Raw genomic sequence first — 17,225 nt, forward strand, 5'->3', positions numbered from 1 at the left:
GGTTAGGGTTAGGGTTAGGGTTAGGGTTAGGGTTAGGGTTAGGGTTAGGGTTAGGGTTAGGGTTAGGGTTAGGGCTAGGGTTAGGGTTAGTTCTAGGGTTCTAGGTTCTAGGATTCTAGGTTCTAGGTTCTACTGTTCTAGGTTCTAGGGTTCTAGGTTCTAGGGTTCTAGGTTCTAGGGTTCTAGGTTCTAGGGTTCTAGGTTCTAGGGTTCTAGGTTCTAGGTTCTACTGTTCTAGGTTTCAAGGGTTCTAGGTTGTGGGTAGTTAGGGTCTGGCGGCCGGAAGATGTGGCGCTGTACGGAAAGGTGGAGCCCCTCCCTTGATGGACAGCAGCGTGTGGCCTGTGCTGTAAGCAAGCGGAAGTGACGCTCTGGGCCTCGGCTATATAACCCCATGGGACTCGACAATAAACGCCATTTGCCATCCACCACATTGGTGTCTGTGAGCCGATGGACCGAGCGGCCTGGGGTTGGCCGCCGTGCCGTTCCTGAACCAGGTCGCCACTGCCCCCTGAAGGCAACAAGTGGTGCCGAAACCCGGGAAAACTCCTGATTCGGGTGAACGGCGGCCGGAGCGGCGGGACCAGCCCGGCGGGGAGGAAGCTCCCGGACCAACAAGGAAGATGGAAACCCTTGTGAAGGTCGTATCAAAGTTGTGGAAGCTGTGGGGTGGCTCGGCTGAGGAAGCCAGGGGTGCCGGTGGGGAACCAGAGCCTGGGAAAATCTGGGAGAGACCACGGCCATGTGCGCCCCAGTACGGTGCTGAACTAGAAGACGAAGAATCGGGTGAAGAAGCCTCCGGCGGGAACGGGGATGAAGCGTTAGGTTTTACTAACAAGTGGAAATGCGAAAAAGAGAACGGTTGCGGGGACGACCGGGGAGGAGGTAGAAGCGTGAGAGAGGGGCAGAGAGCCGATCGGAGCGGCCATCTGAAAACACGCTCCTGTGGCGCAAACACCTCGCTGAGATGGCGGCGGGGCGAGCCACGAGGCAGGGAGCGGCCCGCCCGCAGGGGTGGGGGGCGGGGCCGGAACTCGATGGGAGGGGACCGGAACTCGGAGGTGAGCAGTCAGTCAAGCTCTGACTCCGGATCACATACCGATTCAAATTCGGAGGAGGAAATGGGGACAGATAGCAAAAATATCCCCATCCGAAATAAAGCTGCACCGCGAGGCAGAGAAATTCCTCTCATGGATTGGAGGAAAATTAAGATTGCGTGCGCTGTCTGGGCTTTATCGGCCATGCTAGCGTTCCCGGTCTGGGTGACAGACAGGGGGCAGAGGGTTCACTCACCAACAAACCCTAAAGATGTGCAAGCGATAGTTAAAGCCATTGTGGATAAAGGGCTTCATTCTGCAATGGTCTCCACCCTCATAGATGGTGTTTTCAGGGGAGACGACATGCTCCCGTTTGATATAAAACAAACTTGTAGACTGATCTTTGACGGGGGTGGGATGATCATTTTTAAACGAGAATGGGGGGACAACTGTAAGAGACAACTGGCCCAAGTAACTGGGACGGATCACACACTGTATGGCTCTAGCCTGCAGCGGCGAATGGGTACGGACCCAACAGTGATCACCCCCCAGGCGCAAGTCCAGGGCCTGAGGGCCCACGAAGGTATGGCAACTCGTGCGGCCAGAGAAGCTCCAAACAGCCGACGCCCCAACTTCAGAACAAAACTAATGAAAACTGAGTTTCTGTTCACAGGAACGGATCATCGGGCACCCCCGTAATCTGTATACCCCAGCGATATGAGAAGACAATAAGTCAGCAAGCGTCCTGTTTAAGCCTGAGAGTTCCACACTGGCAGAATCCAGACACCAGCGAAGCAGCCTCCGTGGGTGGGGGGCTGCAATGTGTTTGTGTGATCTTATCTTTGGACCTTGTATACTAAATATGCTGGTGTTGTTTGTTAAAAGTTGGTTAGAGAAAGTTAACATTATGTTGGTAGAACACCAACAACTACTTTAAGAGTGTATTTACTCAGGGTTACCAGTTACCTCTTAGTTTTCTCCTGGTTATTGTGCCTTTTGTTTTTTAGTTAAGTTATGATGTCTACATCTTAAGATTGTTATATTTTAGCTAATTTGGTTGTGCATAGGGAGGGGGGAAATGTGGGTAGTTAGGGTCTGGCGGCCGGAAGATGTGGCGCTGTACGGAAAGGTGGAGCCCCTCCCTTGATGGACAGCAGCGTGTGGCCTGTGCTGTAAGCAAGCGGAAGTGACGCTCTGGGCCTCGGCTATATAACCCCATGGGACTCGACAATAAACGCCATTTGCCATCCACCACATTGGTGTCTGTGAGCCGATGGACCGAGCGGCCTGGGGTTGGCCGCCGTGCCGTTCCTGAACCAGGTCGCCACTGCCCCCTGAAGGCAACACTAGGTTCTAGTGTTCTAGGTTTCAAGGGTTCTAGGTTCTACTGTTCTAGGTTCTAGGGTTCTAGGTTCTAGGGTTCTAGGTTCTAGGGTTCTAGGTTTCACCATAACTGACGGGTTAGGGTTAGGGTTAGGGTTAGGGTTAGGGTTAGGGTTAGGGTTAGGGTTAGGGTTAGTTCTAGGGTTCTAGGTTCTAGGGTTCTAGGTTCTAGGGTTCTGGGTTCTAGGTTCTACTGTTCTAGGTTTCAAGGGTTCTAGATTCTAGTGTTCTAGGTTTCAAGGGTTCTAGGTTCTACTGTTCTAGGTTCTACTGTTCTACGTTCTAGGGTTCTAGGTTTCACCATAACTGACGGGTTAGGGTTAGGGTTAGGGTTAGGGTTAGGGTTCTAGGTTCTAGGGTTCTAGGTTTCACCATAACTGACGGGTTAGGGTTAGGGTTAGGGTTAGGGTTAGGGTTAGGGTTAGGGTTAGGGGTAGTGTTAGGGTTAGGGTTAGGGTTAGGGTTAGGGTTAGGGTTAGGGTTAGTTCTAGGGTTCTAGGTTCTAGGGTTCTAGGTTCTAGGGTTCTAGGTTCTAGGTTCTACTGTTCTAGGTTCTAGGGTTCTAGGTTCTAGGGTTCTAGGTTCTAGGGTTCTAGGTTTCACCATAACTGACGGGTTAGGGTTAGGGTTAGGGTTAGGGTTAGGGTTAGGGTTAGGGTTAGGGTTAGGGTTAGGGTTAGGGTTAGTTCTAGGGTTCTAGGTTCTAGGGTTCTAGGTTCTAGGTTCTAGGTTCTATGGTTCTAGGTTCTAGGGTTCTAGGTTCTAGGGTTCTAGGTTCTAGGTTCTACTGTTCTAGGTTTCAAGGGTTCTAGGTTCTAGTGTTCTAGGTTTCAAGGGTTCTAGGTTCTACTGTTCTAGGTTCTAGGGTTCTAGGTTCTAGGGTTCTAGGTTCTAGGGTTCTAGGTTTCACCATAACTGACGGGTTAGGGTTAGGGTTAGGGTTAGGGTTAGGGTTTGGGTTAGGGTTAGGGTTAGGGTTAGGGTTAGTTCTAGGGTTCTAGGTTCTAGGGTTCTAGGTTCTAGGTTCTAGGTTCTACTGTTCTAGGTTTCAAGGGTTCTAGGTTCTAGGGTTCTAGGTTCTAGGGTTCTAGGTTCTACTGTTCTAGGTTGTAGGGTTCTAGGTTCTAGGGTTCTAGGTTTCACCATAACTGACGGGTTAGGGTTATGGTTAGGGTTAGGGTTAGGGTTAGGGTTAGGGTTTTAAAGGAAAGAGGGGTTCTAGGTTCTAGGTTCTACTGTTCTAGGTTTCAAGGGTTCTAGGTTCTAGTGTTCTAGTTTTCAAGGATTCTAGGTTCTAGGGTTCTAGGTTCTAGGGTTCTAGGTTCTAGGGTTCTAGGTTTCACCATAACTGACAGGTTAGGGTTAGGGTTAGGGTTAGGGTTAGGGTTAGGGTTAGGGTTAGGGGTAGGGTTAGGGGTAGTGTTAGGGTTAGGGTTAGGGTTAGGGTTAGGGTTAGGGTTAGGGTTAGTTCTAGGGTTCTAGGTTCTAGGGTTCTAGGTTCTAGGGTTCTAGGTTTCACCGTAACTGACGGGTTAGGGTTAGGGTTAGGGTTAGGGTTAGGGTTAGGGTTAGGGTTAGGGTTAGGGTTAGTTCTAGGGTTCTAGGTTCTAGGGTTCTAGGTTCTAGGGTTCTAGGTTCTAGTGTTCTAGTTTTCAAGGATTCTAGGTTCTAGGGTTCTAGGTTCTAGGGTTCTAGGTTCTAGGGTTCTAGGTTTCACCATAACTGACAGGTTAGGGTTAAGGTTAGGGTTAGGGTTAGGGTTAGGGTTAGGGTTAGGGTTAGGGTTAGGGTTAGGGTTAGGGGTAGGGTTAGGGGTAGTTCTAGGGTTCTAGGTTCTAGGGTTCTAGGTTCTAGGGTTCTAGGTTTCACCATAACTGACAGGTTAGGGTTAGGGTTAGGGTTAGGGTTAGGGTTAGGGTTAGGGTTAGGGTTAGGGTTAGGGGTAGGGTTAGGGGTAGTTCTAGGGTTCTAGGTTCTAGGGTTCTAGGTTCTAGGGTTCTAGGTTTCACCGTAACTGACGGGTTAGGGTTAGGGTTAGGGTTAGGGTTAGGGTTAGGGTTAGGGTTAGGGTTAGGGTTAGGGTTAGTTCTAGGGTTCTAGGTTCTAGGGTTCTAGGTTCTAGGGTTCTAGGTTCTAGGTTCTACTGTTCTAGGTTCTAGGGTTCTAGGTTCTAGGGTTCTAGGTTCTAGTGTTCTAGGTTTCACCATAACTGACGGGTTAGGGTTAGGGTTAGGGTTAGGGTTAGGGTTAGGGTTAGGGTTAGGGTTAGGGTTAGGGTTAGGGTTAGGGTTAGGGCTAGGGTTAGGGTTAGTTCTAGGGTTCTAGGTTCTAGGGTTCTAGGTTCTAGGTTCTACTGTTCTAGGTTCTAGGGTTCTAGGTTCTAGGGTTCTAGGTTCTAGGGTTCTAGGTTCTAGGTTCTACTGTTCTAGGTTTCAAGGGTTCTAGGTTCTAGTGTTCTAGGTTTCAAGGGTTCTAGGTTCTACTGTTCTAGGTTCTAGGGTTCTAGGTTTCACCATAACTGACGGGTTAGGGTTAGGGTTAGGGTTAGGGTTAGGGTTAGGGTTAGGGTTAGGGTTAGGGTTAGGGTTAGGGTTAGTTCTAGGGTTCTAGGTTCTAGGGTTCTAGGTTCTAGGGTTCTGGGTTCTAGGTTCTACTGTTCTAGGTTTCAAGGGTTCTAGATTCTAGTGTTCTAGGTTTCAAGGGTTCTAGGTTCTACTGTTCTAGGTTCTACTGTTCTAGGTTCTAGGGTTCTAGGTTTCACCATAACTGACGGGTTAGGGTTAGGGTTAGGGTTAGGGTTAGGGTTAGGGTTCTAGGTTCTAGGGTTCTAGGTTTCACCATAACTGACGGGTTAGGATTAGGGTTAGGGTTAGGGTTAGGGTTAGGGTTACGGTTAGGGTTAGGGTTAGGGTTAGTTCTAGGGTACTAGGTTCTAGGGTTCTAGGTTCTAGGGTTCTAGGTTCTAGGTTCTACTGTTCTAGGTTCTAGGGTTCTAGGTTCTAGGGTTCTAGGTTCTAGGGTTCTAGGTTTCACGATAACTGACGGGTTAGGGTTAGGGTTAGGGTTAGGGTTAGGGTTAGGGTTAGGGTTAGGGTTAGGGTTAGGGTTAGGGTTAGTTCTAGGGTTCTAGGTTCTAGGGTTCTAGGTTCTAGGGTTCTAGGTTCTAGGTTCTACTGTTCTAGGTTCTAGGGTTCTAGGTTCTAGGGTTCTAGCTTCTAGGGTTCTAGGTTCTAGGTTCTACTGTTCTAGGTTTCAAGGGTTCTAGGTTCTAGTGTTCTGGGTTTCAAGGGTTCTAGGTTCTACTGTTCTAGGTTCTAGGGTTCTAGGTTCTAGGGTTCTAGGTTCTAGGGTTCTAGGTTTCACCATAACTGACGGGTTAGGGTTAGGGTTAGGGTTAGGGTTAGGGTTTGGTTTAGGGTTAGGGTTAGGGTTAGGGTTAGTTCTAGGGTTCTAGGTTCTAGGGTTCTAGGTTTCACCATAACTGACGGGTTAGGGTTAGGGTTAGGGTTAGGGTTAGGGTTTGGTTTAGGGTTAGGTTTAGGGTTAGGGTTAGTTCTAGGGTTCTAGGTTCTAGGGTTCTAGGTTCTAGGTTCTAGGTTCTACTGTTCTAGGTTTCAAGGGTTCTAGGTTCTAGGGTTCTAGGTTCTAGGGTTCTAGGTTCTACTGTTCTAGGTTGTAGGGTTCTAGGTTCTAGGGTTCTAGGTTTCACCATAACTGACGGGTTAGGGTTAGGGTTAGGGTTAGGGTTAGGGTTAGGGTTAGGGTTTTAAAGGAAAGAGGGGTTCTAGGTTCTAGGTTCTACTGTTCTAGGTTTCAAGGGTTCTAGGTTCTAGTGTTCTAGTTTTCAAGGATTCTAGGTTCTAGGGTTCTAGGTTCTAGGGTTCTAGGTTCTAGGGTTCTAGGTTTCACCATAACTGACAGGTTAGGGTTAGGGTTAGGGTTAGGGTTAGGGTTAGGGTTAGGGTTAGGGGTAGTGTTAGGGTTAGGGTTAGGGTTAGGGTTAGGGTTAGGGTTAGGGTTAGTTCTAGGGTTCTAGGTTCTAGGGTTCTAGGTTCTAGGTTCTACTGTTCTAGGTTCTAGGGTTCTAGGTTCTAGGGTTCTAGGTTCTAGGGTTCTAGGTTCTAGGGTTCTAGGTTTCACGATAACTGACGGGTTAGGGTTAGGGTTAGGGTTAGGGTTAGGGTTAGGGTTAGGGTTAGGGTTAGTTCTAGGGTTCTAGGTTCTAGGGTTCTAGGTTCTAGGTTCTAGGTTCTAGGGTTCTAGGTTCTAGGGTTCTAGGTTCTAGGTTCTACTGTTCTAGGTTTCAAGGGTTCTAGGTTCTAGTGTTCTAGGTTTCAAGGGTTCTAGGTTCTACTGTTCTAGGTTCTAGGGTTCTAGGTTCTAGGGTTCTAGGTTCTAGGGTTCTAGGTTTCACCATAACTGACGGGTTAGGGTTAGGGTTAGGGTTAGGGTTAGGGTTTGGGTTAGGGTTAGGGTTAGGGTTAGGGTTAGTTCTAGGGTTCTAGGTTCTAGGGTTCTAGGTTCTAGGGTTCTAGGTTCTAGGGTTCTAGGTTTCACCATAACTGACGGGTTAGGGTTAGGGTTAGGGTTAGGGTTAGGGTTTGGGTTAGGGTTAGGGTTAGGGTTAGGGTTAGTTCTAGGGTTCTAGGTTCTAGGGTTCTAGGTTCTAGGTTCTAGGTTCTACTGTTCTAGGTTTCAAGGGTTCTAGGTTCTAGGGTTCTAGGTTTCACCATAACTGACGGGTTAGGGTTAGGGTTAGGGTTAGGGTTAGGGTTAGGGTTAGGGTTTTAAAGGAAAGAGGGGTTCTAGGTTCTAGGTTCTACTGTTCTAGGTTTCAAGGGTTCTAGGTTCTAGTGTTCTAGTTTTCAAGGATTCTAGGTTCTAGGGTTCTAGGTTCTAGGGTTCTAGGTTCTAGGGTTCTAGGTTTCACCATAACTGACAGGTTAGGGTTAGGGTTAGGGTTAGGGTTAGGGTTAGGGTTAGTGTTAGGGTTAGGGTTAGGGGTAGTGTTAGGGTTAGGGTTAGTGTTAGGGTTAGGGTTAGTTCTCTCCCCTTTCTCCACCAAACACACATGCTCCAATTCTCCCTTCCGTGCTCTGCCCTCACACTTCCTATCACTGCTTCTCTTAAAAGCATGAAGAACCTAAAAGCAGCCAACTCAGACTGAAAAACGTTTGAAAGGATCCAAAAGGGGTAAAATGAACAAGATTCATAATAGTTGTATTCCTAAATAACCTCTTTCCTCTCCTGCTTTAGCCCACCCCTCAAACAAAAATTTGATAAACAACAAAAGAGAAACACAGTCTTATTTGGTTGGGAGATTTATCCTGAAGGAAGAGAAAGACAGGTAAAATTACAAATAAAGTGCTCATTACTGATCATTTAAATAACATCAAGGTTAATCAAAAGCACATCTTTAAAAAAAGTATCCACTGAAGGAAAAATATCAGCGATCAACAATTGAGTGAATGATGAACAAGTACTTCCAACTCTTTAGAGGACTGTTCACACTGATTGTGAATTGTATGTTACCAGAGTCACTCTCTAACTGCAAAAGCCTTTCTGCAGACACCTGCAGAGTGAAGTGGGAAAGAAGAAGCTAGCTGAACAGGACTCACTGTTCTGGATGTTGGAGGTGCTGATGGACTTGTGGGTGATACCATCTCCTGGATTGCTGATCAGAGTTTTAAGCAATGAAGGGGATTGCTGATTCCAATTTCTCTTTGAATCTCGGTATCAGACAAAGCAGACATAATAGCTCCTCATTTCACATTGGCATGGCAGGCAGCAGTATACTAAGCTGGCATTCCTAGCTAGAGCTGTTGAGATAAAGTACACATTTGTTCAACGCAGAGCTTAATTTCTCTCACGAAATCTATCATTTATGTATCAGCCTGAATAAGCATGGTAATACACATAAATTAGTATAACAGTAATACTTTTTATTAAAATTAAATTGTTTTAGAACCATTGCCATGGCTTCCCATGAACTTTTTTTGTTGATTTTATTATAAGCCAGAATGCAAGGGTTGCTTTGGATTATTTTTACAGCTATGCTTTTCCATCACCTGGGCTACTCCTTTCCTGTGCCTTTTACAAGCAAATTGTGGCACAAGTCAGCATTACTGGCAGCTTGATAGTCTTATCGCATACAGAAAACAATCTAATAAGAATTGATTAAGTCATTTTTCCCCTTTTCTACTAAAATGGCTTTAAGGTGTACTTGTGGAGACAATCTTACCCTTCTCAGCTCATTTTTTCCAAGCACAGTGCAGATAACCTAGAGAGGACTGGGCTCGGCTGATACGGTGTCACACTGCTGCTGGAAATATTGGTTAGAAGTCACAGCAAAGTGTGAACACAGCTACAGAAGATATGTACTTGCCACTTGAGGGTTTTTTTCTTATGTTAGACTTAGTAGCCTAGGTCAGCAGCAGCACTGTGTTTAATTTCTAACTGCGCTGAAGTACTGTGTGGCTGATAACAAATCTACAACTTACCTGGGAAACATGTACTTAAAAGACAGCTGTTAGATCACTTTTATGCCAGAGAAAACAGAGTGGAATGTCAGATTTCAAAAGAGCTCAGACAGGCTACTGACTCTTCTGATATATCAGTAAGCTTGAGGAATGACTGTATCATGTCTCGAAAAGCCCTTTCCGCTGATGGATGAGCAACTGCACCCCATCCAATGCAAGTCTGAACCTGAAAAATATGCTCTAATCCCAACTAACTGCAATGAAATACAAAGTTTCTAGAAAGTCAAAAAATGAAAACAAAAATTACATAGATTACATTCAGCTGTGCTTAAACAAAGCCCCATGTGGAAACTATGCAAATGTATTTAATATTCACAATAAATTTGATATATTTTTTCATACATGCACTTGAAAAGCAGGAAAGCATAAACATTAGGAGTTATTCACCTTGCAGAAACAGATTGATATGTTTGCTGCTTGTTAGGTGTTATAAATGAAGTCTCAACTCAATCTGAATTTAGTAATATTTACACTTAAAAGGTATAAAAGGCAAGTAAAAAGCACTGGATGTGCGGGGAGTCTACGCTAAACCAACACGCACACACGAACATCAAACATTCTAAATATACAGAACGTTGCTTTACATACTAAACCCGAGTATGCCTATACAATCAGAAAAGGTAACAAACAATCCTTTAAGTTCCATGACTTAAGAGTCTCCATTTTCCACTCCTTTTCTTGATTACTAAAAAGTCTCCATTTTCCATTCCTTTTGATCAATATGTCTCACTTTAAGTTGTCAAGCAACTCGGTCTTCAGGCCTTATGTATCCCGTTCTTCCAAGACTGAAGAAAAACATATCCATCTCCTTTTCAAGGCCAATGAGGCCTGGGTCAAAAGGCACGTCCAGCTCAGCAGGGGGCGGAACAGCAAAAGCTTTCGATGGCTGTAGCAGCAGAGGGGCCCATGGCGTAGCAGTTGGATCAGCAAAGGAGCCCGCAGCTCCCTCACTATCTGGCAAACCACACGTTTATGATTGTGGTCCCACAAGGCTCTTTAAGGCCTCGGAGATAGCTCACCAGGTGCCGAGCAATCCCACTGAAACCTTGTCGTTTCTAGTTGCAGAGTCCCACACCTTGACCTCAGTTTGGTCCCATATTGCAGGCTCATGAATTGTCCGATTGTTAATAAGGAGAATAAGCTGTAAGGTTACCAGGACAGTCTTTGTTCCTAAGGACGTATGATTCCCCACAATGCGCAGCTGCTTACCAGCAAGAGGCAGTTGTGTGCACGGGTCCGCTTCTCTCAGCTCGAGCTTCTCTCCAGCTCCAGTGCGCCTGTTTCCAGCGACTTTCTGTACAAGCTTCTCTGAGCAGTTTGCTGAGTCTGGCCGAACCTATCTTCATGAGGCAATCAATGTGCCTACTCCCGTCCTGGTCTCCATTCTGCCAGCCTGTTCCTCTTCACTTCTTTTTCGTGCTTCTTTATTGATGACGTAACTTCCTCGTGTTGCCTTTTTTTGTTGAATTTTGTAACATGACTAAAGACTCATCTGTGGTGGTGGCATAGAAAAAGCAGTCCTTCAAGAGTCTTTTTTTTTTCCTGATATTTAACAACATAGGTTCTGCAGCCTTCTACTGAGTGAAACACAAAAGAATGCTCTCAGCAACAAGCGGTAGTGAAAATGAAATTACATAGGGACAATGCTAATGGAGTATTAAAATTTGCTTACATTCCCACACAACAAGGAAATCTTGGAATTACAGCTTCAGTTTTGCTCCTTCCTCCTTTATTACTACAGCCTTTGTGGTTCAATTATCCCTTGGCAATTCTTCACTGCATTAGCAGCCTTTCAAATATATGTATTACAAAACCACAGCAAATAAAAGCAATGGAGTGATCTTACTCATAAGGAGTACTGCTTTGGGGATTTTTGCACTGCCAAGGGACCAGAAAGAGATTTAGCTTCAGTAAAACATGGAACTCAAATAGCATTTCTGCATACGTGTTTAAATCCCTCATTCTGTGTATTAATAGAAAGACAGCTGCTTTAGTTTCTGCGTTGCTGCTGTAGTAATATGTAATATTACAAATGCTTGACAGCTTTACTAAAGTTTATCTAGCTTTTCCTAGCATAGCTTATCCATTTATACGTGATAGTTTATATGCAGCCTAAGTAAATACTGCAGTCAGAGGTCATGGCGCTAGAGTTTGAGAAGTCCTGCATAAAGAAGAGATCTCAGAAAAGCAAATTTAAACAACATCAATGCAAAAGTCTTTCTGATCGCTATATTCTTTATCTGTTGTGACTAGACAGATGAAAATCTATGATGGCAATTTTGCCTTTTAGGTCATTTTCTTTTTTCTTTTATTTATTTCTTTTATTTATGTTTGTTTGTCTTATTTTAAGAGGCTCTGTACTAATTTTCCTCACAGAATGACTAGCAGAAATATGACCCTTATGCGCCTTTTGTAATTAATTCATTAGGTCAACTCTAACCACTAAGCCCATTGTCAGGTTATTTCTATTAGTGATAAGGAGCAATTGACCTTAAAACATTGAAGCCAGGTAGATGAGCCTATTCCACAAGGTCTCTTGGCTCCACCCTTGTGAAGTGAAATCTGCCAGGTGGGGATCATTTGACCTTTGCTATATAGCAAGCTTGTTGGGGGGGGGGGGGGGGGGAGAGTGTCAAGGGAAAACAGCTGACTTTTTTTGTTGTTTTTTGGACTTCAGTAGAACTTTTGACACAGTTTCCCATAGGATTCCAGTGGACAAAATTTCCAGTACACAGCTGAACAAAAACATTACAGGATGGGTGACCAATTGGCTGAAGGGCAGAGCTCAAAGAGCTCTCTTTAGCCTCACTTCAAGCACTGTGTGCAGTTCTGGGCACCACAGTACAAAAAGGACATGAAACTATTGGAGAGTGTCCAGAGAAGGGCTACAAAGATTAAGGGCCTAGAGGAGAAGATGTATGAAGAGTGGCTGAGGTCACTGGGCCTGTTCTGCCTGGAAAAGAGGAGGCTGAGGGGAGATCTCATTGCAGTCTACAGCTTCCTCACGATGGGGAGCGGAGGAGAAGGCGCTGATCTATTCTCTTTAGTCACCAGTGATAGGACCCAGGGGAATGGTGTTAAGCTGAGGCAGGAGGGGCTCAGGCTAGACATCAGGAAGAGGTTCTTCACTGAGAGGGTTGTCACACACTGGAACAGGCTCCCCAGGGAAGCAATCACTGCACCAAGCCTGTCAGAGTTTAATAAGCGATTGGACTGTGCACTTAGTCACATGGTTTGAATTTTTGGGTAGACTTGTGTGGTGCCAGGAATTGGACTCAATGATCCTTATGGGTCCCTTCCAGCTCGGGAGATTCTATGATTCTATGGAGCCTCTGAGCGCCAGTTTTCCTGACCTCTTTTTCTTGCTGGGCTTCCCTGAAGCCTTGGCTTGGTCAGGACTGGCTCTTCTGGCTCCCCAGCCAGGGCAGCTTTGGAAAGTGGTGGAAATTTTCACTTTCTGACCCTTGGCTTCTGGAGGGGACCCACAGGTGGCTCCTACACGCAGGTTGAGCTTCTCAATCCACCTGGAAAAGAAGCAGAAGGCCAGAGAAGGGAAGGGGTGAGGAAAAAGGCAAAACCACGTGGGTGTGAGTTGCTTCAAAGCCCAGCCAGGTTGCTCAGGGCTTCATATGAGTGGGCTTTGAATACCTGCCCACCCCAGTTCCTCACCGCTTTCCTTATGCCAAGCAGGCCCAGGCTATTTTCCTCTTTGCACCTCTATTTCCCTCTTAATGCCTCTGATGTCCCTGTGTCCCCAGTGTGGCAGGGCTGGCTGTCCCCCTGCAACACTCACCGGCGCAGGGGAAGGAGCTGGCAGTCGCAGTGGAAAGGCACGTCCCTCAGGTTGAGGATTTCCAGCCCCGTGAAGTTGCTCATGGCGGGGATGTTGCTCATGGTGTTGTTCTCCAGGTGGAGGCTTTTGATCTTGGCTCCAAGGCCAGCAAATGCACCAGGGGAGACCTGCAACAAAGCAAGGGCGAGTCAAGAAGGTCCTTGTGGAGGGGAGCAAAACACTGATGGGAACTGGGGACAGCTTGGAGCAAGCTCCAGCCAAGCCTGAGGAACTTTCTGGTCCCATTTGGGCTGTGGAGCATCTCCCGAAGCTTTGGGAGCTGAGGGACACCCAGGGGACAAACGTCCCTACCGGGGCCTGGGCCACGGTCACACATACCTGCTTCAGACCCATGTTGTCCAGGTAGAGGTGCTGCAGGGTGCTGGCCACAGGCAAGAAGGCACTGTCCCCTATGTGCCTGATGGGGTTCTGGGACAGCTTCAGCTCGCTCAGGGCAGGCAGGCCCCTCAGGGAGGCTGTGGGCACCTCTGCCAGAAGGTTTCTCTCCAGGTGCAGCTTCTCCAGCATCTTGGTGGGAGCCAGGGCAGCGGGGGCAATGCTCCTGATGGCATTCCCAGCAAGGTAGAGCTCACGCAGCCCCACCAGCCCGGCCAGGTCACCCTCAGCCAGCTCCCTGATGGTGTTGTGCTGCAGGTAGAGGGAGAAGAGGTTGGGCAGGAGCCGGAAGGCTCCTGGGGGCACCCGTGTGAAGGCGTTGCGGTCCAGGTGCAGGTAGGCAAGCCGTGGGGCCCCCTGGAAGGCAGCAGGCGCCAGGGCGGAGAGGCGGTTGTCAGAGAGGTAGAGATAGACTAAGTGCTTCAGCCCCAGCAGTGCCCTGGGGCGCAGCTCCTCGATGCCGCAGTGCTGCAGGTGGAGGGACACCAGCTCTTCCAGGCCGGGGAAGGCGCCCGGGGGCACCGTCCTGAAGGCATTTCGGCGCAGGTCAAGAAGACGGGTGTCCCCGGGGAAGCCATGGGGAATTTCCCGCAGGGCTTGGTTCTCGCAGTTGGCGTGGTGGAAGTCAGGGGAGCAGGAGCAGCCCGGGGGGCACTGCCTGCTCCTAGGTACCCCCAGCCGCACTGAGGGCATGGTGGGGCTGGGGGAAGGTGGCTGGGGGAGGCCGCACCTCATCTCGGGGGGCCGCAGGGAGTCGAGGGACCGGCCACGGAGGGCAGGGGGCTCGGTGCAGGTCCCCTCTGCCTGCACCCATGCCCGCCCCAACCAGCGGTGGAAGGGGAGCAGGAGGCAGGAGCAGAGCAAGGGGTTCCCGGCCAGGTTGACCTTCGCCAGCTGCCTGACCCCGGCCAAGGCGGGTAAGCCCCGCAGCTGGTTGTGGGACAGATCCAGCGCCCGCAGCTGGGGGCTGCGGGTGAAGGCGTCGGGCGCCACGTCCTGGAGGGCTGCGTGGTCCAGGGAGAGGTGCTTCAGGGAGGCCATGGCCACGGCCTCCTCGGACAGGTAGGTGATGGGGTTGTGGCCCAGGTCCAGCCGGGTGGCCTCGCTCAGCCGCGCCAGGGCCTCGCCGGGCAGCGCCTGCAGCTCGTTGTGGTCCAGGCTCAGCCGGTGCAGGGCGGGCAGGGCAGTGAAGGCCTCACTGCCCAGGACGTGGAGGGTGTTGTGGGACAGCCGGAGCCACCTGAGGACCTGCAGGCCCTGGAAGACCATGTCTGGGAGGTAAACCAGGGCATTCTCCCTCAGGTCGAGGAGAGTGAGGGACCCCAGCCGGCTGAAAGCACCCGGCTGGATCTCCTCAATGCGGTTCTTCTTCAGGATGAGCTGCTGGAGGGAGGACAGCCCATCCAGGGACTCCTGGTAGAGGATGGTGATGCTGTTGGAGGCCAGGTTGAGGTACAGCAGCCGCCCCAGCCCCCGGAAAGCCCCTTCCTCCAACCTCTCCACCTTGCAGCGCTGCAGGTCCAAGTGCGTGAGGTATGGGGTGGGGAGGAAGGCTCCCACCGGGACCACCGTGAAGCTGTTGCCCCGAAGGTCCAGTTTCTTGGTGAGCTGCAGGTCACGCAAAGCACCACATTAACCTCAGGGGCTGCAACCCTTCCCCATCCCTGTCCTCCCCCAGCTCCTCGCCCACCTCAGGGACGCTGCCAGGCACAGCCGTGAGGTTCCTGTTGAGGCACAGGACGTGGGCGCGGAGGTTGTCACAGACACAGGCTGCAGGGCAGCGGGTGGCAGCCGCCCCTCCCAGCACCAAGGCCACGGCGAGCAGGAACAGCCCCATGGCGGGGGCACCTGCAGCTGGGGAGAGGCAGCAGTGAGGGGCCAGGCTCCTGTGCTCTCCCCGGTGGCATCTGCTGATGACACTGGGGTACAGAGACCATTGCCACAAGCCGGGATAGCCTCTTCTTCTAACACTCATGGGGAATTGGCTTTGAGCAGGCACCCCCCCCCCTTACTGCTAGCATTGAATCGTCTCGATCTCTGTCGATCTCAGTCCTTCCACATCCAAAGCTCAGGTCTCATAAGGCACACAGGTTTAGCTACCCACGGCTCGCTGAGCTGCCACGCCGCGCCTGGAGCTAGCAGTTCCTGGCGTTTTGTGGGACAATGCTCGCCACTGTTAAGCTGCAGGAAGGAGCTGGTTGATTTTGGCCAGGAGGGAGCGAGCCCCTAGGGGAAGAGGTACCGGAGAGGGGCCGAGGCTGGAGTGAGCACAGGGGGAGGCAGCGGTGTCCTAGCACCCCCACGGTATGGGGAGCAGCAGCAGCGGGGTCTAGCAAGACTCAAACACATGGGTGCCTGTCCACTTGTTTTCCCCCCCCCCCCAGCTCACACCGGGATCACCTCCCACCAAGACGATGTCCCCAGGCTGCCCACAGCTGGAAACAGTTGCTGCTGCCTGGCATGTCCCAGTCCCACGCACCTTGGGGGGGTCACGCTGTGGGTTCCTGGTCCTCAGGAGATGGCAAAGGAGGAGGGAAAGCTGCTGCTCAGTCCAGTGGCTGCCCAGCTTCTGTGCCTTCCCTGTGCCTGCACTGGTATTTATAGGAGCGAGCGCTCCAAGAGTAAGCACTGGGGCCCTTTGTGGCACTTTTTCCTCTCAGGGCTGGCTGAATGCCAGAAGTACATGAGGAGGAGGGGGAGGAATGGGAAAATATCGCTGGAGTAGGGAAGCCGTCCAGGCATTGCATCACCTCTGTTGCAGGACGACCAATGTCAAGCAGCTGAAGCGAGTGGGAAATTTGAACTGGCCCTTTTCTGTCACCATCTGCTTACAGCACCATAAATGTGGGTGCGTGGTGCCAAAAGGCGACATCCATCCACTGGTGTGGCCACAGCAGTGAGGCCGAAAGAAAGGAAAGCTGCCACATTTGCCATCCCCACTTCTAATTTTTAATTTTTTTCTGTTTTTGAAGAGGCCAGGGGCGACAGTGCCTGTGCGAAGTGTCATTTGCTTGCAGGCGGCTATGGGGAGGGCTTTCATTTTCCTGTATGACTCATTATTTCATTTTTTGGCTATGCATTTGACCCTGCAGCCCACAGGTCCCACATGGAGCAGATCTCCACGCTGCAGCCTCCCTGTGGGTGGAGGAGCCCCCAGTGGAGCAGGTGGATGTGGCCTGGAGGAGGCTGCGGCCCACGGAGAGCCCCCGCAGGAGCAGGCCCCAGGCCGGAGCTGCAGCCCGTGGAGAGGAGCCCACGCAGGAGCAGGGGGTCCCGTGCTGGAGCAGTTTGCTTCTGGGGGATGGACGAGGCTGAGCAACTGGCTGCCCCGCACGGAGGACAATGATCACCACAGCTATAAGGCCAGCTGAAGGCCCTCCATCCCCTGCACCAAGGAGCCCCACAGCACCCATGTAAGCAGCCCTGTGAGTCTCAGCATGCTGCTGAGCTTGTCCTCACCCACCAGCAGTCCAGCTGAGAGAGGGAGTTAGAACATAATAACTCACTAACCTTTTAGAAAAGAATTTGCTAACTTCTAGAAAAGGGGAAACTGAAAGAGGGAGTTAGAGGGAAGTAGAGAGAGTGCTGACAGCATGAACAAACTAATTAAAGCAAGAAGCCTCGGGCCCCTTTACCAAGGTCAGTCTCCTAATAAGAGTGTGAGCCTGGGCAGAAACTGGTCCTGGGGATGGACAAGAGCCAAGGAGCAACTGAGTCTGCGTAAAGACAAGAGGTCAAGTAGTGGTGATAAGGAAGTCATCAATCTTCATCCCCACAACCCCATGGGAGGAGTTTATGGAAATGACTGCTTGGAACTAATCTTAATACAAAGCAGGGACAGGTTATGAATACATGTACGTATAGGCAAGTTGTGAAACTTCAATATGTAACTCATTACTGCATAAAACCAAGGCAAATTGCCGCATCAGCTGTGCACAACTTTGGTGGGACTCCCCTCCCTCCCCCGTGCTGCCCAGCGCTGAATAAACGTACCTACATACATGAAAAGCTTGTACCCAAAGGCCAGCACCTCTCCCC

At 49.8% G+C, this 17,225-nt stretch overlaps 1 protein-coding gene across 4 annotated transcripts; it reads right to left on the bottom strand.

Moving 5' to 3' along the window:
- Nucleotides 1-7,865: 7,865 nt before the first annotated feature.
- Nucleotides 7,866-17,219, bottom strand: CHADL (chondroadherin like). 4 transcript variants are annotated; one of them, XR_011808023.1, is made up of 5 exons: nt 14,878-15,653; nt 13,131-14,795; nt 12,753-12,919; nt 8,921-12,483; nt 7,866-8,239 (listed from the first exon to the last, which is right to left on the bottom strand). XR_011808023.1 is itself a non-coding variant. In XM_038166675.2 (5 exons), the coding sequence occupies exons 2-5, from the start codon at nt 15,022-15,024 to the stop codon at nt 12,273-12,275; spliced, it is 2,190 nt and encodes a 729-aa protein (XP_038022603.2). In that variant the 5' UTR covers nt 15,025-15,035; nt 15,667-17,219; the 3' UTR covers nt 7,866-12,272. The 4 variants fall into 4 exon arrangements, 3 of the variants coding, with proteins under 3 accessions (XP_038022603.2, XP_038022599.2, XP_071891444.1); XM_038166675.2 differs by adding an exon at nt 15,667-17,219 and having other exon boundaries at nt 7,866-12,483; nt 14,878-15,035; XM_038166671.2 differs by adding an exon at nt 15,667-17,219 and having other exon boundaries at nt 7,866-12,483; nt 14,878-15,041.
- Between the last annotated feature and the right edge of the window lie 6 nt (nt 17,220-17,225).

The sequence above is a fragment of the Anas platyrhynchos genome, chromosome 1 (assembly GCF_047663525.1).
Source record: "Anas platyrhynchos isolate ZD024472 breed Pekin duck chromosome 1, IASCAAS_PekinDuck_T2T, whole genome shotgun sequence".
NCBI lineage: Eukaryota > Metazoa > Chordata > Aves > Anseriformes > Anatidae > Anas > Anas platyrhynchos.